At 38.3% G+C, this 23,739-nt stretch overlaps 1 protein-coding gene across 1 annotated transcript in view; it reads right to left on the reverse strand.

The window, feature by feature from the left end:
- Positions 1 to 11,126: 11,126 nt before the first annotated feature.
- Positions 11,127 to 23,739, reverse strand: part of LOC107590274 (phospholipid phosphatase-related protein type 4-like) — a 20,389-nt gene continuing 7,776 nt past the window's right edge. The window contains exons 3-7 of the mRNA XM_016278974.1: positions 22,751 to 22,880; positions 21,575 to 21,770; positions 14,675 to 14,732; positions 13,472 to 13,645; positions 11,127 to 13,053 (exon numbers count right to left, since the gene is read on the reverse strand). Of these exons, the coding sequence (XP_016134460.1) occupies positions 11,626 to 13,053; positions 13,472 to 13,645; positions 14,675 to 14,732; positions 21,575 to 21,770; positions 22,751 to 22,880 (1,986 nt within the window). The 3' untranslated portion in view covers positions 11,127 to 11,625. The remainder of the gene's footprint in view (positions 13,054 to 13,471; positions 13,646 to 14,674; positions 14,733 to 21,574; positions 21,771 to 22,750; positions 22,881 to 23,739) is intronic.

Consider the following 23,739-nt stretch of genomic DNA (forward strand, 5'->3'; position numbering starts at 1 on the left):
CATTGTTATACAATTTAAAGTTCATTGGAGTAGATATTGATGATTGATAGGATAAACTATAGGTTTGTATAATAGTGATAAATATGTGATCCTAAATAACTATTGTTTTAGTCACGGGTATATTGTGAGGTGTACTAGTGGATGTGATGTTTTGTGTTGGATATATGTAAATTATCCAGGGTTTAAGCAGAAATGATTTGATGATTTAATGATTGTGGTAATTGAGCATTGGCTAATGAATGATGACGTCAATATAATTAGTGATTTGAAAAGTGGGTGGAGGGATTGAATTGCTTTACACACTGAGGAAGGCTTTGAGCCGAAACGTTTGTGTCTTTTCCCATCAGTAATGAAAGTAAAATAAAAGAAAAAAGAAGATTGTTCTCGTGAGTGCGGATCATAATTTCTTATACTAATGAATTCTAAACATGCCACAAGTGTTGTCAGTTCAGTCCATTATAAAGAACTGTGATATCAATAAGAGATCCAGAGGTGTTTTCAATGTCAATGTCTGTCTGTCTACACCACTATATTGATGGAGCAGCTGTCTGGACTCTAGACAGTTGAATTGTATGGAGGTGGTAGAGGTGAAGGCCATTTGAAGAGCTGGCTCTCTATAAAATGAATGGGAAAAGTTCCCTTACCTCTCAAAAGCTGAATTTGTTTGTTGTGTAGCTCAGCTGAATGTGTTGAAAGGCTGTACTTCCCCGAGGATGGAAATGAAAAGACATCTTCACTATCATGCATACTAACTATAGTCCATCAGCTAAAGTGCGAATTGCACACGGTCTTTAGAGATGAAGAAACTGCAAATGAAAGTTACTTGAAGCCTTTGTACCTTTATTCAAGGTTTTTGTTTTCTTTGCACAAGAGACGCCGACAAGTCACTGCGCAGTGTCTCTGTAGAGTGCACCAGGCCCAGAATACTGACTTTCAGTTTGAGATCATTGTGTTGTATGTCCCAATTGTAAGTCGCTTTGGATAAAAGCGTCTGCAAAATGACTAAATGTATATGTATGTTACATTTGCTACACCATAGCAACACTGGCAGTTAAAGCTGCGACATTAGGTGTTTTTGGTCTGTTTCTCAAAAACAAAAAAACTAATCTGTTACAATTTTAAGTGAATTATGTTCCAAAAATGTCAATGTTGTAACAAAATCTAAAAAAAACTGTCAAAAAATGTCAAACTGTTTCACAAGGTTTCGAGCACTTATAATTAGTGATTTGAAAAGTGGGTGGAGGGATTGAATTGCTTTACACACTGAGGAAGGCTTTGAGCCGAAACGTTTGTGTCTTTTCCCATCAGTAATGAAAGTAAAATAAAAGAAAAAAGAAGATTGTTCTCGTGAGTGCGGATCATAATTTCTTATACTAATGAATTCTAAACATGCCACAAGTGTTGTCAGTTCAGTCCATTATAAAGAACTGTGATATCAATAAGAGATCCAGAGGTGTTTTCAATGTCAATGTCTGTCTGTCTACACCACTATATTGATGGAGCAGCTGTCTGGACTCTAGACAGTTGAATTGTATGGAGGTGGTAGAGGTGAAGGCCATTTGAAGAGCTGGCTCTCTATAAAATGAATGGGAAAAGTTCCCTTACCTCTCTAAAGCTGAATTTGTTTGTTGTGTAGCTCAGCTGAATGTGTTGAAAGGCTGTACTTCCCCGAGGATGGAAATGAAAAGACATCTTCACTATCATGCATACTAACTATAGTCCATCAGCTAGAGTGCGAATTGCACACGGTCTTTAGAGATGAAGAAACTGCAAATGAAAGTTACTTGAAGCCTTTGTACCTCTATTCAAGGTTTTTGTTTTCTTTGCACAAGAGACGCCGACAAGTCACTGCGCAGTGTCTCTGTAGAGTGCACCAGGCCCAGAATACTGACTTTCAGTTTGAGATCATTGTGTTGTATGTCCCAATTGTAAGTCGCTTTGGATAAAAGCGTCTGCAAAATGACTAAATGTATATGTATGTTACATTTGCTACACCATAGCAACACTGGCAGTTAAGGCTGCGACATTAGGTGTTTTTGGTCTGTTTCTCAAAAACAAAAAAACTAATCTGTTACAATTTTAAGTGAATTATGTTCCAAAAATGTTAATGTTGTAACAAAATAAAAAAAAAACTGTCAAAAAATGTCAAACTGTTTCACAAGGTTTCGAGCACTTTTGAGGAAAAACGAATTACTACTACTGGCCAAATTAGGTTAGTATGATCAAATCAAATATTTGTTTATTTTTAATTATATTTATTTAAAGATATTTACATTGCACTTGATAGTAGGTAAACACATTTACCTTTGTACAGCGAAATTATGGAAGCGAAATAGGAAATCTATGCGATCTGGAGTTTTGCCACATGACTTTCACATTGGATTCCAGTTTGTTAAATTCTGAACATGCGATGGGCCATTATGAAGTAGTTTGGAAGAGTGACTTCTTACTATCGCTACACTATTGATAATGGGCAGTGGACTTTTGTCTGCGAAGGTTTTGCTCATGTGACCTGCACTTAAATAACTTGTTTTCTGTCAGTTAGTCCTCAAATCTGAATGTTGCTGGACATTTGCAATGGGCCATTAGTAAAAGCTGTTGGACACAGACTGCAGCATGTTTTCTTTGCACAAGAGACGCCGACAAGTCACTGCGCAGTGTCTCTGTAGAGTGCACCAGGCCCAGAATACTGACTTTCAGTTTGAGATCATTGTGTTGTATGTCCCAATTGTAAGTCGCTTTGGATAAAAGCGTCTGCAAAATGACTAAATGTATATGTATGTTACATTTGCTACACCATAGCAACACTGGCAGTTAAAGCTGCGACATTAGGTGTTTTTGGTCTGTTTCTCAAAAACAAAAAAACTAATCTGTTACAATTTTAAGTGAATTATGTTCCAAAAATGTCAATGTTGTAACAAAATCTAAAAAAAACTGTCAAAAAATGTCAAACTGTTTCACAAGGTTTCGAGCACTTTTGAGGAAAAACGAATTACTACTACTGGCCAAATTAGGTTAGTATGATCAAATCAAATATTTGTTTATTTTTAATTATATTTATTTAAAGATATTTACATTGCACTTGATAGTAGGTAAACACATTTACCTTTGTACAGCGAAATTATGGAAGCGAAATAGGAAATCTATGCGATCTGGAGTTTTGCCACATGACTTTCACATTGGATTCCAGTTTGTTAAATTCTGAACATGCGATGGGCCATTATGAAGTAGTTTGGAAGAGTGACTTCTTACTATCGCTACACTATTGATAATGGGCAGTGGACTTTTGTCTGCGAAGGTTTTGCTCATGTGACCTGCACTTAAAGAATAACTTGTTTTCTGTCAGTTAGTCCTCAAATCTGAATGTTGCTGGACATTTGCAATGGGCCATTAGTAAAAGCTGTTGGACACAGACTGCAGCAAATATTGGAAGCATCTTTAATGCTGCAATCAATTGTATTCAACATTGTGTACTGATCCATGCATACCCACAGGTCATTTATCACCCAAAGTGTGAAGAAACCATGTGTAAGTGCCTGGCCTGAACCCCTAATGCATTTCAAATTGGACAAATCACTGGCTGTCATAATCAGGCCTTTATTTCATTTCCCAACTGCCCCTGTGCCATTGCTGCCCATATCCTATACAACATGACTTGAAGTTTTGACCTTTCAGTGCTCATATGCTTTGAGGTAGATATAAAATCAGCGATATATAAACAAATTGTGATGCTGACAAATGGTTGTTCCATTAAGGTCACTGCTACACTTAAAGGGCATTCATTAGCATTTCAGATTCTAATGGCATTGGAAGGTTGCAGCTTTAAAACAAGGACATCAAGTTGGCATGTGAATTTTACAATTTACCTAACTTAACCTTACTTAAAAGAGTAGCTCATCCAAATATGAAACCTCAATCATTATTTCCTCACCCTCGTGCCATTCCCTGTTTTCCATGCATTTACAACAACTGAAACATTTAGTTGTGTACCAACAGATAATCCGAGCGCACAGATGGCAAGGTCATTCTGCACCAGCCAACCAACTGCCACTGAGATGAATGAAAATGCAAATGGCTAACAGGTAGCTTCTTCGGGTATTTTTGACCCTTTTGCCCCATACGAAATGATACCTCAATTTAGGCTAAGGGCCAGATTTACTAACAGCTTGTGCCAGGGCAAATTAGTGCTAAAAAAAAGGACAGTTAATTTTGCGCCTGACCTTATTGAATATGCATTTGTTCAATCATTATTTCCTCACCCTCGTGCCATTCCCTGTTTTCCATGCATTTACAACAACTGAAACATTTAGTTGTGTACCAACAGATAATCCGAGCGCACAGATGGCAAGGTCATTCTGCACCAGCCAACCAACTGCCACTGAGATGAATGAAAATGCAAATGGCTAACAGGTAGCTTCTTCGGGTATTTTTGACCCTTTTGCCCCATACTAAATGATACCTCAATTTAGGCTAAGGGCCAGATTTACTAACAGCTTGTGCCAGCGCAAATTAGTGCTAAAAAAAGGACACAGTTAATTTTGCGCCTGACCTTATTGAATATGCATTTGTAGGAGTTTCCCTTTCAGACGCAAAATTTATGAGAGGAGAGTATTAAAATGAATCACGCAATGCGATTTACTAACGTTTGCGCTCGTCAAATGACTGGTATTTATGCCATTAGTTAACGCTCCAAAAAATGTCTTTATGCTAATTTGCGCTGCTCTTGGTAGATTGTGTTCATCATTATGGAAATGATCTGGCTGCGTCTGTGTTCTTTAATTTGCGCATTGTCAGTAAATCACCTGCAGAAATTTCCACTCCCACACTCTTAAAAATAAAGGTGCTTCAAAGGGTTCTTCAAGCGATGCCATAGAAGAACCATTTTTGGTTCCACAAAGAACCATTCAGTCAAAGGTTCTTTAAAGAACCATCTCTTTCTTACCTTTTTGTAATCTGAAGAACCTTCTTTCACCACAAAGAACCTTTTGTGAAACAGAAAGGTTCTTCAGATGTTGAAGGTTCTTTATGGAACCATTTAGACAAAAAGGTTCTTCTATGGCATCGTGAAGCACCTTTATTTTTAAGAGTGCATTAGCACTTTTTTGGAATTGCGCTCTCACGCTAATTTGCCCTGTTTAGTAAGGTCCTATATCTGCAACCCTGTTACCCATTCTGATATTTGCCTAAAAAATGTGTGTGTGTGTGTGTGTGTATATGTAAGCAATAAGGTACGAGAGGCCATGCTGTATCGTGCTTAAAAATAAAGGTGCTTCAAAGGGTTCTTCAAGCGATGCCATAGAAGAACCATTTTTGGTTCCACAAAGAACCATTCAGTCAAAGGTTCTTTAAAGAACCATCTCTTTCTTACCTTTTTGTAATCTGAAGAACCTTCTTTCACCACAAAGAACCTTTTGTGAAACAGAAAGGTTCTTCAGATGTTGAAGGTTCTTTATGGAACCATTTAGACAAAAAGGTTCTTCTATGGCATCGTGAAGCACCTTTATTTTTAAGAGTGCATTAGCACTTTTTTGGAATTGCGCTCTCACGCTAATTTGCGCTGTTTAGTAAGGTCCTATATCTGCAACCCTGTTACCCATTCTGATATTTGCCTTATATTTATTTCTATTAAAAAAATGTGTGTGTGTGTGTGTATATGTAAGCAATAAGGTATGAGAGGCCATGCTGTATCGTGAATAAATCACGGCTGAAGGGCGTTGTTAGGCACAACACGATGGTCTCCAGTACCTTATTGCTTTTATAAAACGGTTACCACACTATAAAAAATATTAAAACCAAAAATGTATGTATTGAAATGTTACTTTTTTGAAGCAAGTTCGTTAAATGCTGTCCTTCCGCTAAAAAATAGTTCCTGACAGGCAGCAACAGTAAACGGCAAGAGAATGTTCTGAACATGCCTCATCTAAAGGAGCTTAAATAAAAACAGAGAAAAGGAGCTCTTATCATCCGCTGTGTCATTCTCACACACATACATCTGCTTATCTCTCAGCATGAGAAAACATGTTTTCCGTCTTTTAGTTTTAAAACAGCAGTACCTTATTGCTTTTATAAAACGGTTACCACACTATAAAAAATATTAAAACCAAAAATGTATGTATTGAAATGTTACTTTTTTGAAGCAAGTTCGTTAAATGCTGTCCTTCTGCTAAAAAATAGTTCCTGACAGGCAGCAACAGTAAACGGCACGAGAATGTTCTGAACATGCCTCATCTAAAGGAGCTTAAATAAAAACAGAGAAAAGGAGCTCTTATCATCCGCTGTGTCATTCTCACACACATACATCTGCTTATCTCTCAGCATGAGAAAGCATCTGTTTTCCGTCTTTTAGTTTTAAAACACACCGACACAGCGCGAGTTTGCAAGCGTCTTTTTACAGTGTAAACTGATGGACATATGGACATATTTGACCACTTTGGTGATACAAAGACTATAGCAGGGGTGAGGAACGTTGATCCTGGAGGGCCACTCTCCTGCAGAGTTTAGTTCCAACCCTGAAAAACCTAAATGCATCCCGAAGACCTTGATTAGCTGGTTAAGGTGTTTTTGATTAGGGTTGGAGCTAAACTCTGCAGGGAGACCGGCCCTCCAGGATCAACGTTCCCCACCCCTGGACTATAGAATACGAAGACGTGTCACTCCTATAGTTTTGAATGGGGAAAAATGCAACAATGCACAATATGGCTGCTGAATCGCAGGAAGCCCCGCCTTCTGAATGAAAGAGCCAATCGCTAATCGGTAAAGTCAGAGCGTCACTGCAGCTAAACTGATGGACATATGGACATATTTGACCACTTTGGTGATACAAAGACTATAGCAGGGGGGAGGAACGTTGATCCTGGAGGGCCACTCTCCTGCAGAGTTTAGTTCCAACCCTGAAAAACCTAAATGCATCCCGAAGACCTTGATTAGCAGGTTCAGGTGTTTTTGATTAGGGTTGGAGCTAAACTCTGCAGGGAGACCGGCCCTCCAGGATCAACGTTCCCCACCCCTGGACTATAGAATACAAAGACGTGTCACTCCTATAGTTTTGAATGGGGTAAAATGCAACAATGCACAATTTGGCCGCTGAATAGCAGGAAGCCCCGCCTTCTGAATGAAAGAGCCAATCGCTAACCGGTAAAGTCAGAGCGTCACTGCAGCTGCCGTTATAAGTCCCGGCTGCTATAGAAACAGTCAGCGTTCTGAGACATGCGCTTAGGACTGTGCATGCACACTGGTTGATCTAGCCTGAAAAATAAGCTTTTTATAATGCTATTTGAGCAAAAGTAACAACATTTATGACACAGTTGTTGTCAGATTTCTTCGGTGATTTCAAATATGAAATTTAATCTTAAGCTTAGGCAACGTTCCCCACCCCTGGACTATAGAATACGAAGACGTGTCACTCCTATAGTTTTGAATGGGGAAAAATGCAACAATGCACAATATGGCTGCTGAATCGCAGGAAGCCCCGCCTTCTGAATGAAAGAGCCAATCGCTAATCGGTAAAGTCAGAGCGTCACTGCAGCTGCCGTTATAAGTCCCGGCTGCTATAGAAACAGTCAGCGTTCTGAGACATGCGCTTAGGACTGTGCATGCACACTGGTTGATCTAGCCTGAAAAATAAGCTTTTTATAATGCTATTTGAGCAAAAGTAACAACATTTATGACACAGTTGTTGTCAGATTTCTTCGGTGATTTCAAATATGAAATTTAATCTTAAGGTTAGGGAACAGTTTTGGAGAATTTGATGTTTCCCCATTCAAAGAGATAGGAGTTGCACTTGTCTGAGTCTGAGAGGCGTTTCAAAGATGGTCCCTGAGTGACATGACTTGTCTTAAAAGGACTTTGGGTCATAGCAGTGCTGTATCGTAAAAACACAGCTGCTGTCCAATCAGAATCGAGGAATGGAACTAACCGTTTTATAAATAAATAAATAAATATATATATATATATACACACACAATTTATTTTTTAATATATAAAGAAATAAATATAAGGCAAATATATTTATAATTATAATTTATTTTCTATATTAAATAATATATTATTTATGTATAAATAATAGCTTTTATTATATTATATCATATTTTTTTGTTAGATATAACAAATATAAACATTTTAAATTGCTCAAATTGTGAGAGTTTTGATTTGAGAAAAAAGTGGACATGGAAGCAAAGTTGTTAAAATATCCATGATACCACTAAGGTCTTCGGCTATTTCTATTTATGAATTTCATGCCCTCTGATTTCAGATGAGCTGGCTTTCTTTTTTGTCTTTTAAAGGCATTTGTCTGTATTGAAGTAAGTTAGCCTGAAAACGTATTAGGAATTTCCCTTACCTTATCCCTAGCTAGCATGGTACTGTGGTATTTATTCAAACTACACTAATGAAAGGCTATCCATAGTTTTACTTGTGGTTACTAACTATATACTAGCTGTACACTTAAATTATGGTTGCTAAAAATAACTATGGTTCTGTTTCATAAGGAGACTGTAGAGACTGCAGTAAAGCATGTCGACACTAGGGAAGCTAATAAGCTAACAGGGGGTGTCTATAAGAATATTATGTATCAGTGATTCTGTTTGAGTCATGACGTTTAGAGAACGGAGACCTGAAACTGACAACCACTACTTGTTGCCTAGACAAAAGTGTTTCTGTTTGATCCAGAGCTTCCATTGCTGAGTTTAGATGTTTTTATTTTCCTTTGGTTTACTTCATCTGTTCATAAGAGATGAGTTGTATCTGGCAGCGCTCACATTCAATTTAGGTCAATTCACTGACCTACTTTATACTGTACCATGATAATTACACATGGCAGTCTTAACGAGACCAGCGTTTCCAGATCATGAAGGGAGCTTTGTGTCTGTTTGTGTGGCGTCACACGTTCTTGATCTGGTGTGAAATTTATGTTTCTTTTAAAACATCCTCTTTAAATGTATAGCTATGGATAAAGCGGTGCATGCCAGCTTTGGTTTACGTAATGCAAGAGACGTAGGATGGTGTAAGGGAAGGGATGTGAGTTATCTGACTGCACTAATTTTCTGACAGAGAGTATTTTGGAGGATGGACAAATGACCACAGGCAACAATTTAAACTTGTTACGCCTTAATTTTGCATTCGACCCACAGTCTGTCATATTCGTGTATGGCTGTTGACTGTTCTCAGCTGACAGAGAAATCATTCTCATGCCATATATATATATATTTTTTTTTTTATGACAGCAGTGATGAAGAAACACAGTATGAGGAACTTTCCAAGAATAGCATCCCATTCCAATTTAGCAATTTAAGATTTTACCCTGTCCCACTTCAGTAGTCGAGTAGTTGAGAGTATCCAACAATCAAATATGTCATAGTGTTATAATTTTGGCCTAATCTGTTAAATTGCAAAAAAAATTAAAAATAATAATCATAATAATAATTATATATATATATATATATATATATAATATATATATATATATAATTTTACAAATTATTTTACTTTTTTATTTGATTTACTTAAAAAATAATTATTGTATTTTTGTTTAGTTAATATTGTTGCTAAAAATAATTAAAAAAAATTGAGTTTTAAAAATGGCATACCTCAAGTAAAATAAATAGAAAATAAAACATGTAATATTTAGTTTCAATGCCTATTTTGCACTCTATTTGTGGAAAGTGTCATTACAAATGTGCAGCCAATTCATTATTGAAGAGACTCAGCTGTTTTAAATGGCAAATGTTTATTCAAACACTGATACAGCACAGTTTTTCTTCATCTACCCTGTTACTGGAGTAAAACAAAACCATGTAACGATAGAAACAAACTGTTTGTATTCTCAGAGGTGACGTACATAAATAACAAAGTTTGACATTATTTTTCTGAGTCAGGTCGCCGCAACATTAACATGTAACATCACTGTAACAGGTTCGACTGGATTTATTCCTATCCAAACTGAACCTCATGTCACTGTGTCGATGACAGTTACACAGAGTGCTACAGAGTAAAACGTTCCTCAGATAACACACACACTGCTACCAGCATGCTTAATGCATTTCTAAAATCATTAGCGCACATTAACGGGTATCAGAACAATCTCTTGACATGTTAGAGATAACATACAATGTATTCTGGTGTGACATTATCTATAAAGATTGTCAACAAGTCATTTATATTCTGTATAAATAATCACATATGCAGCTGCTACAACAAATGCATAATTTACAAAAAGGAAACCAAAAATAAATGTGAAATATCAAACTACCATGCACTGGCTACAGCTGTGCTGAAAGAGTTTGTGGTTTATAAGAATACAGACTTCTATAGAAATGTTTCAAAACAGAATCTTCCCTTTAAAATACCCTTTGGCACATTAATTTACAGTTTATAAAACGTTACACAGTAAATTAACATGGAATTAACTGCAGTAGTTTTTAACAGCTAAGATGACACTAGATTTAATGAGCCACTTCTTGCTCATTACAAATCTCTTCGTGAACAGTAAAGCCATTTTATAATTTAAATTGTATTTATTTATTTGTATTGATTGCGTGTGTGTGGCTACACAAGTGTATATAAAACATTTAATATGACTGTTTGGCTTAAAAAGCTGGAGCTCACAGTGGTATAATAACCACAGTTAGAAAACATGGAATATCGTTTTGCTACTAATGCAGCTAACCTTAGAATAACTGAAATAAAATCAGAATTATCTGTAGGAAACCGGTTAATTAATTTTGTTTGCAAATACACATTTGAGAAAAGAGTGGAAGATAGACATTTGGTGCAATAGTAATGTTTACCTTTACAATAATGGTAACCTTTACAATAATAGTCTTAAATGGAAGTAATAAATCTAATTAGTATTAGTTGGTATTTGTACGTAAAGCGTAGTTCTTTTTTATTTTTCTCTTTTGGCTAGACACTGATACATACATCATTGTATTTCTAAAACATAAACCCTTTTATGTGTCTATTAAAATGTAAATTTTACGTACAAATTCCTACAGATACAGCACATACAGTACGTAAAGTATTTGTATTGCAAGTAGTAAACGTGAAGTGCATGTCGTTTTATGACTATCATTTGCTACAGAGAATATCCTAAGCACTTATGGTCATAAGAAATTTTAAATGACAGTTTTCAGAGGAGTGCATTGCACATTTTCTTTTTCTATTTTCTTAACTTGTTTTTACATAACGTTCTCAGAATTGGGCAGCACCAAGTTTAAAAGTTATTTACAGAATACAAAAATAAGGGTTTTAGCTAGCATAGTTATTAGTGTATGAATAAGTGAAAGTATGACTATATGGAAAATCTGAGATTTTAAATACTTAAATACAGTGTTGCAGTTCAATCTTGGCACAGTCACAGTTCCAGCTTCACAGTGTTTCATTAAAGGTAAGACCATTTCCATGTGATATACTGTCATATGTTTACAATGTCATTATCACTAAAGTAAACAGAATTACGACCAAAACCTGGATTTTGTGCTTTTCTTACTTGTCATATAATTTTAAGTCAGTGAATCATCTCATACATAACGAGTGATGCCATTGGAGATGTGTAAAGCATAGCATATGTGTCTATGAAACACCCCACCTCTTCTGGTTTCTTCATTTGTTTTGTTTTTGTAGAGATAATTACTGACTACTCTTTTTGAAAATTGGGGTGGTGGATGTTCCCTTGTAAAAAATTGTCCTGGTATTGTCTGGACTGTTTCCTCTTTCAGGGATGAGGATCCTGGTTTTTCTGCGCAAGCTCGAATCGCGACTCTCAGGACCAGATTCAGTCATTTCCATGGGAGTGATCCGGATGGTGGAAATGGTCTGGTTGGGATGTTGGTCACCACCTGCTGTAGTTATAGTACGGTCAGTCGGGACAGTTGGCACCGCAACGACTTTAGGAGCATTAGAGCCATTCTTCTTTCTGTCCGTAGAACTGTTCCCATCCCTCACGGATTCTGAGCTCTCTGAGTCCCGATTCAAGTCGTTGAGCTCAAATGACTGTCTAAAGTTGCTTTGGGACTTCCACGTCCAGGAGCCACTTCCATCTGTGGAGTGCGCATGCACCAGGGGTCTGCCGTTCTCTGGATGGGCTTCCACCCGAATGATGGCTCCAGTGCTGCCTTGACCTCCAGACTCCTCAGTTAGGCTCTTGTAGCGCTGCAGTGGTGCTGTGGAGCTGGTGTGGCTGCTGCTCTCAGAACTGGGAGAGCTTCCCTGCAGAAGACCTTGCTGCTTGGACATCGCAATGACCTGCATTATGCGTGGCTGGCCATTAGAGTTAGTCCTAACCACTGGTACCTCCTCACCCTTCTCCGCAGTCCTCTCCATGCTTTTAAGCCATTTGTCATGGATGTTACTGCTATTTGGCAAGCCACCCATGTTCTCCCGTGTCTCCTCTGGGATGTGCACTAACTGCGAGGAACCAGGTCGAGACTGGATGGGTATCCGAGCACCGCCAGCAATTCCGCTGGGGTTGCTTGGTAGTGTTGTACTTCCAGTGGCCATTTTTAGGTAAGGGGTTCCAGGTCCCTTATGTTCACCGTTGATTCCCACAGCTGAGGGTTCAGAATTACAGCGAATGTCCATGTTGTTTGGAGGGGACAGTCCTGGTCCGCCTTCCATGGCATGCAGGGAGTGTTTATGGTTCTCGTTCTTACTCTTCCATTGCATCAGCAGCTGCTTCGATCGACTCAAATCTACCGAGGAGGTGTGGATGGTGGAGTTGCGGAAGGCAGACTCATCCATGGCAGGCATATGCACTCTGGGCAAGGTATTGAAGGTCACCATGTTCTCCTTGTGTGGAGGACTGCAGGTGATGACCTCCACATCTCCACTTGGTCTTTTCAAGCTACTAAGAGATCCGGCCTGGTGGTATTTGGTGTTGCGGTGCAGTATGCCCTCGGAGCATGAAGATGAGAGGCCATCACTGCCACTGCAGCTCTTGGCAGGTAGGTGGTGACCTTGCTGGCAAAGGTCAGCCATAGTTCGATGAGAATTCTGAACGTGAAGCTGACTTGTCTGTTTCTGCTTGCTCGGTTGGAAGTTTCCTACAGCAAACAAACCCTGGGCGAACAAAACACAATATTTCATGGGTATTTCCTAACATACTTAATAATAAGTTTTGGTAACAGTTTACTTGACATGTTCCTAGATCAACATTCTTTTTGGTCCTGGAACAACTTTTCTCTCAACTAGTCGGATTTTAGGGTTAGGCTTAGGGCTTGAGTTTGGACCATGAAAAATGCCTGATTCCTTCTGGTTTTAGAGGACTGTTAGAGCTTGGCGTACACTTATTTGATGGAAATGTTACTCCAGAACCAACAAAGATCTGATCCAGGAACATGTCCTATTTGGCTAAATCATAGTGCCCATGTTTCATGTTGTAGACATGCAAGTAAACTGCATTTCCAAGACCCTTTGTATCATGAAATTGCTTCAAAATGCTATTAAAAATATCATAAACTGCTTATATTCATCTCACTAGGTAAACAGCGATGCCTCCTCCAAGCAGGAAGCCCAGGTAAACGTCAATAGCATGGTTCTTGTGCTGAATAATGCGGGTTAGGCCACATATGATGGCACAGATGATGAAGGAGAACACCAGAAGAGGCTTTAGCAGTTTGGATGAGTCTGTCAGTGTGGTGTTGAAATACATCTGCACAAGAAAAAGATGATCAAGATTACAGATATGCTGTGATGTTTCCAAGCCGAAGCCAAATCAGGTAGAGCCAGAACCATAACATTTGCAATGAGAAAAATTCATACAAGCTTTGATAATTAGAATAATCTTCAAACACTTAAGAAGAAAGGAATTAACCACAGGGAACATGATTCAGCTGATTTGAGTATATCATAGAGCACATTATCGCTACACCACTGAAGCACATTCAGTGGTGATTTGTGTATTTTGTGACTTGGTAGACCCCAGAGTTATGAGATGTTTGGTACGGTTCCCAGATACATGTCACCATCTCACTGACTCAAGATTATTAGACTGACTGTACATAAGATGACAATGTGTAAGGTCATTTCAACAGCTTAAACAGTTCTTTTATCAGAGAAATTCATAAGCGCTTTAAGCAAAAGCACATTGAGTATATCAGCTCATTATAAATAACAGATCAACTGACCTTGAGCTTAAGAATGCACTTTAAAATCAAGTTTTTCTCTGGTTTTAATATTAAAACTTAAACAGATATACACACATTGAATAACCTGCCAGAACACCACCACTTGTTTACACTCTACACATTTTTAGCTCTTTATGTATAAGTGCCATAAGATCTCTGACGTCTAGAATAGACCATTTATAATTTTTATGCAAATGTAAGTGACTTTACCGGCATTCTGTCAGCTTATATAATGTGCACATAGTTTGTGTTGATGTCAAGAGCAGAGAAAAATGTAAAGACACAAATTGTTGTATTCCTACCAACCCTTGAATGGGCAATTACATTCAAACACATTAAGACACACACACACGGCTCAAAGGGGCCAACACTCTATTTCGCTACATTGACAAGCTCCACTAAACTGCATGATGTTGTTGCTGCACAAATTACAGCGGAGAGCTGTTGTCCTTTTATCTACACATCAGGGTCAGTTTTGCACAGAAAGTGACATGAGTGCAGCTCCATTTTTATCTGTCTCTAACAGCACAGTGAATTGAAAGACTTTTACTCACTGAGACATACACGGCTGCAAAGGATGCCAGCGTTGCATGCTGTGATGGGAAGGATTTTCTGAAATAAATGAAAACAATTCTGATAAACTCTGTCATCAAAGGAGAGAAAGAATACAGCAGACGCATTTGAAATACATCCAAGTCCACACCTCTCTTCTTGATGCATATGCTATACTGAGTTTATTAGGGGGTGTTTTTTTGCATTGCTGTGTGGTTGCTAGGGTCGCTATTGGGTTGTTAAGAGTGTTTCTTAGTGCGTTGCTATGTGGTTGCAATAGGGTGTTAGGAGTGTTTTTTAGTGTGTTGCTGTGCAGTAACTATATGGTGTCAGGAGTGGTTTCTAGTGCATTGCTATGTGGTTGCTGTAATATATTAGGGGTGGTGTCCAGTGTGTTGCAATGTGGTTGCTATAGGCTATTAGTGGTGGTTTTTAGTGCATTGCTGTGCAGTTGCTATAGGGTGTTATGCCGAGTTCACACTGCGTGACTATCTGGGGTAGCATTCAGTCGCTGCTGTGTTCACATTGCATGATGGATCGGTGACAGGAGGTTACACACTGCATGACTTTACAATAGGAAGAATCACCGACAACTCTGTCTGGTCTGCAAACTACATTTCACAACAAAACACACGTGAGAAGTGATAAGGAAATAACGCGAGAACCCGCGTGCGTCAGACCGGAGTTCTCGAGCAAGACTGGAATTATAAAATATATATATAGCCCGCAAATTGTCTGTGAGCTGATTTCCAGCTACAAGGAGAAAAAGAAAAACAGATTATGCAGGAGGGAAATGCAGGGAACAGGGATTGGGTGTTCTGCAAAGAGAGTTGGAGGTAAATAATTGTGCAGTAACTGTTATGCTGATGTTGTGGCTGGTCAAGCAAATGTTTGTGCTTGTTTCTGTATGATATAATTGTTCATATATCTATTAAAATACTGATATTCTGGTCTATAACTCCTCCCCGAACTTCCCTCTGCCCTGTATCTTGGTCTCTCATTGGCTGTAGGTCATCGCCGATGTAGTTTTCAGTCAGAAATCATTGCACACTGCGTGATTGTGAATCGTGGACAGCTCCAGATATTTAGCATGCCAAATATTTTGTGGGCGTCGGTGATGTGTTGGCGATTCCCTCAGATCGCGTCTTTGATAATTCACACTGCGTGATTGTCACTCGCATGAACGAGCACTGATTTGCCTCCGATTTCGGGTATTTGTCAGCGATTTCGCAAAACCTGTTGGCGAGTGAAAAATCGGGCTAAAATCGTGCAGTGTGAACTCGGCATTAGTGGTGGTTATTAGTGTGTTGCTGTTCAGTTGCTATAGGGTGTTTTGTGTGGTTTGTAGTGCACTGCTATTCTAGACCAGTGTTTCATTTTTTTTTTAGTCGCGGCACCCTTTGGAAATTTTAACAAACTTGTGGCACCCTACAAAATTTGTATAGTCACAATATTTGAATTTCTCATTTCGATGTGATAATTTGAAAAGTATAGCTATTCGGTACAACAGGGAAGAACTGCAGAATATAATGTCATATAGATATTTTTAATATTATAAAAAAAATTTGTCCATCAATGGTGGCAATCAGTAGGCTAATTTCTAATGAAGAGACCAATTTATATGACAGATTTTAATGTAGGCTTTTATACATATGTAAACATTATTTAATTACCATTATAACTAGCTATCTCACAAATTTTTTTTTATTTTACAGTGGGGTAATTTTGGTGCAGTAGCACAAGATAGCTTGATTTCAAACTTTGAATTGAATAAAAAATTACAAGTAAGCAGTCAGTAATAAAATAAGAACAAATAAAGTAATTAATAATGATAGCACAAATAAAAAATAACGACAGGCCTTCGAATTAAATAAATTGCGTTTTAGTTTTTCAGGTAGGTCTAACAGTAGGGTTAAGATATTTAACTTTTTCTTTTTTTTTGTTTTTTAGGTCTAACAGTAGGGTTAAGATATTTAACTTTTTTTTTTTTACCAATTATCCATATAATGTTTAGTCCTAGAAAGCTGTTATTATCAGAACACGTGAGCATAACATAGTGGTTAGCAGATCAATGAATGAGAGGGCAGCGTTACCAGAGTTGACCATTTACCACACCTTGTTACAGCACAGTAGGGCTATTGCAGACAGAAACAATACTGTACTACATCCATGTTTCCTGTCGGCTCAATTTTTGAGTGGACTTTGCTGTTCCGATGAGCATGGACGTATACGAGTGGAGCGACTGAGTGGAGCGCACACGCATATAGCGGGATAATACGCAGAGCTTCACACCACGTGAAAGTGAAACCTGAGCGGTGAACTAATTTTCGGCAGTCGGTGCATCTCTAATTATTGGCAACATCAGAAATGGATATTATTTAATAGATGCTTTTTTGAACATTTTAGCAATTAAAAATGATTCTTTTATACGGCACCCCTGCTCTCGACAGACGGCACCCTGGTTGGGAAACACTGTTCTAGACCATAGGTATGACTTAACAGTTTTTTTCATGTTTTTATTTGAAAATCTAATTACAGTTCTCTTCTCATTATTAAACTTTATTCAAAAACATCATTCATATATATATATACACACACACACACACACACAGTGGGTATAGAAAAGAATAAACCCCTTTTTAAAATAATCACATTTTGTTGCTTCGCAGCCTGAAATGAAGTCTGACAAGGTATTTGTTTTATCCAGCTGTATTTACTCAGTGCCACTTATAACACCCAAGTGAAAGAAATAACACCAACATGTCATAAAAAAAAACATAAAAAAACAATCACTGAGTTGGAAAAGGGATCACCCCCTTGTGTCAGTATTTTGTTGAACCACCTTTTGCTTCAATTACAGCCTTTAGTCTGTTGGGACAGAGATGTCTCGGTCTCCACTGACTTTGCACATCTAGACTTTCCAATATTTGCCCACTCTTCTTTGCAGAACTGCTCAAGTTCAGTTAAATCTGATGTGGACTGCAGTCTTTCAAGTGATTCCACACAGACTTCCAAATAAGTCTGTGCTCTGACTAGGCCATGCAAGGACATTCACCTTTTTCTCTTTCAACCACTGGTCAGTTTTGCTGTGTGCTTTGGGTCATTGTCATGTTGGCAGCTGCTGATGCAATGGAAGAGTAAGAACGTAAACCTTCTTCCCATTGACAACTTTCTGGCAGAGGGCAGCAGATTTTCCTCAAGAACTTGACAGTATTTTGCCCCATACATTTTTCCTTCTATCCTGACAAGTGCTCCAGTCCCTTCTGCAGAGAAACTCCCCCATAACAGGACATTACCACCTCCATGCTTTACTACCGTTTGGTGTTGAAGCCAAATCATTCAATTTTAGTCTCATCTGCCTGAGAATTTTCATGGTGCATTTTGGCAAAGCTCAGTCGTGATTGCATGTGGCCTTTCTTGAGGAGTGGCTTTTTTCTTCCCATACAAGCCACATTTGTGGAGAATTTGTGATATTGTTGTCACATGCACACAATGATCACTCTTTGTCATAAACTCCTGAAACTGCTTCAGAGTTGCTGTCGGCCTCTTGGTCGCCTCTCTGACTAGTTTCCTCCTGGCTCTTTCGTTTGGAGCAACGTCCTGATCCAGGGAGGGTCGGTGTTGTACCAAATACCTTCCACTTCTTAATAATAGACGTCACTGTGCTTCTATGCATTGATAAAACCTTTGAATTTTTTTTGTATCCATCTCCTGACTTGTGCCTGTCCACAACTTTATCCCAGAGATCTTTTGACAGTCCCCTGCCACCCATAGTTGATTGTTTGCTTCAGTTGCACTACCAAGGACTGAACTGCTCCAGGAAAGCTCTTTTCATGCTGAGCTAATCAAAATGACCACAGCTGATCACAATTGAAAGTCAAATGTGTACCATTGAGAAGGTGATTAGCTACACCTGATACTGATCACAATTGAAAGTCAAATGTGTACCATTGAGAAGGTGATTCGCTACACCTGATAGAGTTTACAAGTCATTTTTAGGAGGGAGGGTGATCCTTTTTCCAACTCAGTCATTCTGGGGTTTTTTTTACATTTTGGTGTTATATCTTTCACTTGGATGTTATAAGTTGCACTGAGTAAATACAGCTGGATAAAAACAAAAAACAATGTGCTGGATAAAAACAAAAAACGATGTCCGTCTTCATTTCAGGCTGCAAAGTAACAAAATGTGATTATTTTAGGGGGGGTGGGGTGATTCTTTTCTATACCCACTGTATATTGGGAGACTCCCATGGTGAGCTAAATCTGTTGAACCTAATGTTGTGTCTGTATCTTCTCTGACTGTTCAGAGGATAAACAAACATTAACAGTGGCATCATAAGCAGGAAACCATCACAAATAGCACTGCTACAACAGCATACACTATATTATCTCTGACATACAGTAAATAAAATATTCCAGAGAAAAGATGCAATGTACCTCCACATTATCTACACTTTCAGAACTTGAGGCATCAAATTATACTTGCTCGTCTAGAACACGTCCAACTCCGTCTGACTGCGAGTTCCTGAATCATCACAACAGCGAATCTCTCCAGACAGAGCTGGAGTTATAAATGGGGTAAACGGTATTTGTGTCAGTGTACTGTATGCTCAGAAATTCTTAAGCCACTTCAGTATTTCATTATTTAGTGAATCTACACTAGCAGAAAAATGGTCCACAACCTCATCCGTTCCCTTGAAAACCAACCTTATTAAAAAGTACATCAAAAGCTATTCCTTTAATCTACAGCCGCTATTCTTAGGCTGCACTGAGGCTTGGATCCATGAAGCCTCTTGTGCCTGTATATCGTTCGTACGAATCCCTGAGTATCAGGAGTTCACACTTGAGTAATATTTAAAGATTTTTTATCAACTTGTCTGTATCAGTGGGTGTTAAGATAATCTCTGTTTCACATGACTGTGGCACTGTTAATCCAACAGAGATCTAGGTCTCCGTTCGCCATGAATCAGAGCCGTACCTGCCGGCGTTGATGACAGCGGCATCAGATCCTGAGCAGATGTCCTCCAGGATGAAGAAACTTTCATCACAGGAGGTATTGAGGTGAGTGTAGTTGGGCTTGCAGACAGTCAGGAAGTAGGGGGCGGGGTAACCTGTCGACAACTGAATGATGTCGGTAATCAAAGCTGTGTAAACCTTCTTCCCATTGACAACTTTCTGGCAGAGGGCAGCAGATTTTCCTCAAGAACTTGACAGTATTTTGCCCCATACATTTTTCCTTCTATCCTGACAAGTGCTCCAGTCCCTTCTGCAGAGAAACTCCCCCATAACAGGACATTACCACCTCCATGCTTTACTTTACTACCGTTTGGTGTTGAAGCCAAATCATTCAATTTTAGTCTCATCTGCCTGAGAATTTTCATGGTGCATTTTGGCAAAGCTCAGTCGTGATTGCATGTGGCCTTTCTTGAGGAGTGGCTTTTTTCTTCCCATACAAGCCACATTTGTGGAGAATTTGTGATATTGTTGTCACATGCACACAATGATCACTCTTTGTCATAAACTCCTGAAACTGCTTCAGAGTTGCTGTCGGCCTCTTGGTCGCCTCTCTGACTAGTTTCCTCCTGGCTCTTTCGTTTGGAGCAACGTCCTGATCCAGGGAGGGTCTGTGTTGTACCAAATACCTTCCACTTCTTAATAATAGACTTCACTGTGCTTCTATGCATTGATAAAACCTTTGAATTTTTTTTGTATCCATCTCCTGACTTGTGCCTGTCCACAACTTTATCCCAGAGATCTTTTGACAGTCCCCTGCCACCCATAGTTGATTGTTTGCTTCAGTTGCACTACCAAGGACTGAACTGCTCCAGGAAAGCTCTTTTCATGCTGAGCTAATCAAAATGACCACAGCTGATCACAATTGAAAGTCAAATGTGTACCATTGAGAAGGTGATTAGCTACACCTGATAGAGTTTACAAGTCATTTTTAGGAGGGGGGGTGATCCTTTTTCCAACTCAGTCATTCTGGGGGTTTTTTTACATTTTGGTGTTATATCTTTCACTTGGATGTTATAAGTTGCACTGAGTAAATACAGCTGGATAAAAACAAAAAACGATGTCCGTCTTCATTTCAGGCTGCAAAGTAACAAAATGTGATTATTTTAGGGGGGGTGGGGTGATTCTTTTCTATACCCACTGTATATTGGGAGACTCCCATGGTGAGCTAAATCTGTTGAACCTAATGTTGTGTCTGTATCTTCTCTGACTGTTCAGAGGATAAACAAACATTAACAGTGGCATCATAAGCAGGAAACCATCACAAATAGCACTGCTACAACAGCATACACTATATTATCTCTGACATACAGTAAATAAAATATTCCAGAGAAAAGATGCAATGTACCTCCACATTATCTACACTTTCAGAACTTGAGGCATCAAATTATACTTGCTCGTCTAGAACACGTCCAACTCCGTCTGACTGCGAGTTCCTGAATCATCACAACAGCGAATCTCTCCAGACAGAGCTGGAGTTATAAATGGGGTAAACGGTATTTGTGTCAGTGTACTGTATGCTCAGAAATTCTTAAGCCACTTCAGTATTTCATTATTTAGTGAATCTACACTAGCAGAAAAATGGTCCACAACCTCATCCGTTCCCTTGAAAACCAACCTTATTAAAAAGTACATCAAAAGCTATTCCTTTAATCTACAGCCGCTATTCTTAGGCTGCACTGAGGCTTGGATCCATGAAGCCTCTTGTGCCTGTATCTCGTTCGTACGAATCCCTGAGTATCAGGAGTTCACACTTGAGTAATATTTAAAGATTTTTTATCAACTTGTCTGTATCAGTTGGTGTTAAAATAATCTCTGTTTCACATGACTGTGGCACTGTTAATCCAACAGAGATCTAGGTCTCCGTTCGCCATGAATCAGAGCCGTACCTGCCGGCGTTGATGACAGCGGCATCAGATCCTGAGCAGATGTCCTCCAGGATGAAGAAACTTTCATCACAGGAGGTATTGAGGTGAGTGTAGTTGGGCTTGCAGACAGTCAGGAAGTAGGGGGCGGGGTAACCTGTCGACAACTGAATGATGTCGGTAATCAAAGCTGTGGCGCATAAGCCAAACACATGAACGCCTGAAAGGAAAAAGACATTGAATGTGATACACTGATAATTATTGATATTTATTTTAATATAAGTTGATAACCGATATATTGGCTGATATTATATATCAATTTATGTTTTCTGTGAAAACTTTAAAAGGGAAAACTTGTAAGATTTAAAAAAAGAACAATAAATTAATACTTGCATTCAGCAAGGATGATCAAAAGTGACAGTAAAGACATTTATAGTGTTACAAAAGAGTTCTCTTTTAAATAATTGCTCTTTTGAGCTTTGTTTATCAAAGAATCCTGGAAAAATTTATCTAAAAAATATTTTCAACATTGACCGTGAAAAGAACCATTATTAATATTGACCACCAATAATGATTGATATTAATTGAACACCAGATCAGCGTATTATAATGATTTCTAAGGGATCATGTAACACTGAAGACTGGAGTAATGATGCTGAAAATTCAGCTTTGCATGAAGAATAAATTATATTTTAAAATATGTCATTTTATGTAAATGTAAATATTAAAATATTATGTAAATATTAGATTTCACAATATTACTGTTTTTACTGTATTTTTAATCAAATAAATGCAGCCTTGGTGAGCATAAGAGACATACTGGTACCGATATGACCACAAATATTTAGCCATTTTATTGCCAGGAATATTTACATACATGTTCTGAGAGCTACACTTTTGCAATTTTTTTGTGCATCTAATCATGTCATCAAAGGTAGCTGTGAACATTCTTCATAATTTCTCCTTTTGTGTTCAGTGGAAAAACAGCTTTGGAGAAACAAGAGGGTAAGTACTGTACATGGTGACAGAATTTAAATTTTTGTCTGAACTATCACTTTTATTGCAGATCAGTTTAACACATTTAACACATTAAATTAATTCCACAGAATTCTGGACCAAAAAAAATTCAAATTCTTCTGGGGGCCTAAAGGTAACGAAATAAAGGAGTGAAAAAAAAAATCTACAAGAAATGTGACCTACCCACAAACCTGACACCTCGCCGGACGAAAGAGTTAAAGTTGCAGCCGGCGGCGTTGATGTCAGCTTCAGCTCCTCCTCTGCACTGCGCTCGGGACAGACAGCAGAACAGAATCCCCTCTCCGATCATGATCTGTGGACATGCAACACACCAGGTCAGAGGTGGAAGTGGATCGAATGTTCAGGATATCTCTCCTCTCAGATTGCACTCAACGGTCTCATACTAACTCTTCAGGAGGTTCTTTTTACTCTCACACCAAACACAGAAGCTCTGTAGTGAAGCTCCAGATACCTTTAAACAGAACCGCCATAATGTCCTTGTCTACTTGTAAATGCACAATTTTGATAAGCCATAATGAAATCAGCTCTCACTTGGGCTGAGCGGGCGGTCGTTTTGATCATTGCACACTTATGTATTAATGCCCATCTTAAGCAGGGCTGTCAGTGTGCATCAAAGACACATCCATCCTTAATCTGCTCCAGATCTGTCCCCGGCGTTTCACCTCCCTGTCTTCTGAAAATCACACACCCACTGACTTCTGCACAAACATCAGGGCTGTGAAGTGCTGCTTTCATGGAGATGAATCATTTCAGCTCAAATGGTCACAAGCTTTGTAAAACCTTGTTTGGGCCTTTGGTCTTTCACTTCATACCTTATGTATGCCATCACTTAACCACATTGTAGGAGAACGGCATAGTTAGGTCTGAGCATTTTGATTTAAAATGTACTTGAATACTTTATATATAAAACCATTCCTTCCAAAATGATATTTAATTGGTATATAATATAGCATATATATATTTATTTATTTATATCTAAAATAAAATAAATAAATATCTAAAATATATAATATAATAAATAATTAAATTACTATAAATGAAACAAACATTTAATATAAATAAATTAACGAATTACTACATTATGAATAATTCTTATATATATATATATATATATATATATATATATATACAGTGGGTACGGAAAGTATTCA

This window comes from Sinocyclocheilus grahami, unplaced genomic scaffold, assembly GCF_001515645.1.
Source record: "Sinocyclocheilus grahami isolate Dianchi unplaced genomic scaffold, SAMN03320097.WGS_v1.1 scaffold126.1, whole genome shotgun sequence".
In the NCBI taxonomy this organism is placed as follows: Eukaryota; Metazoa; Chordata; class Actinopteri; order Cypriniformes; family Cyprinidae; genus Sinocyclocheilus; species Sinocyclocheilus grahami.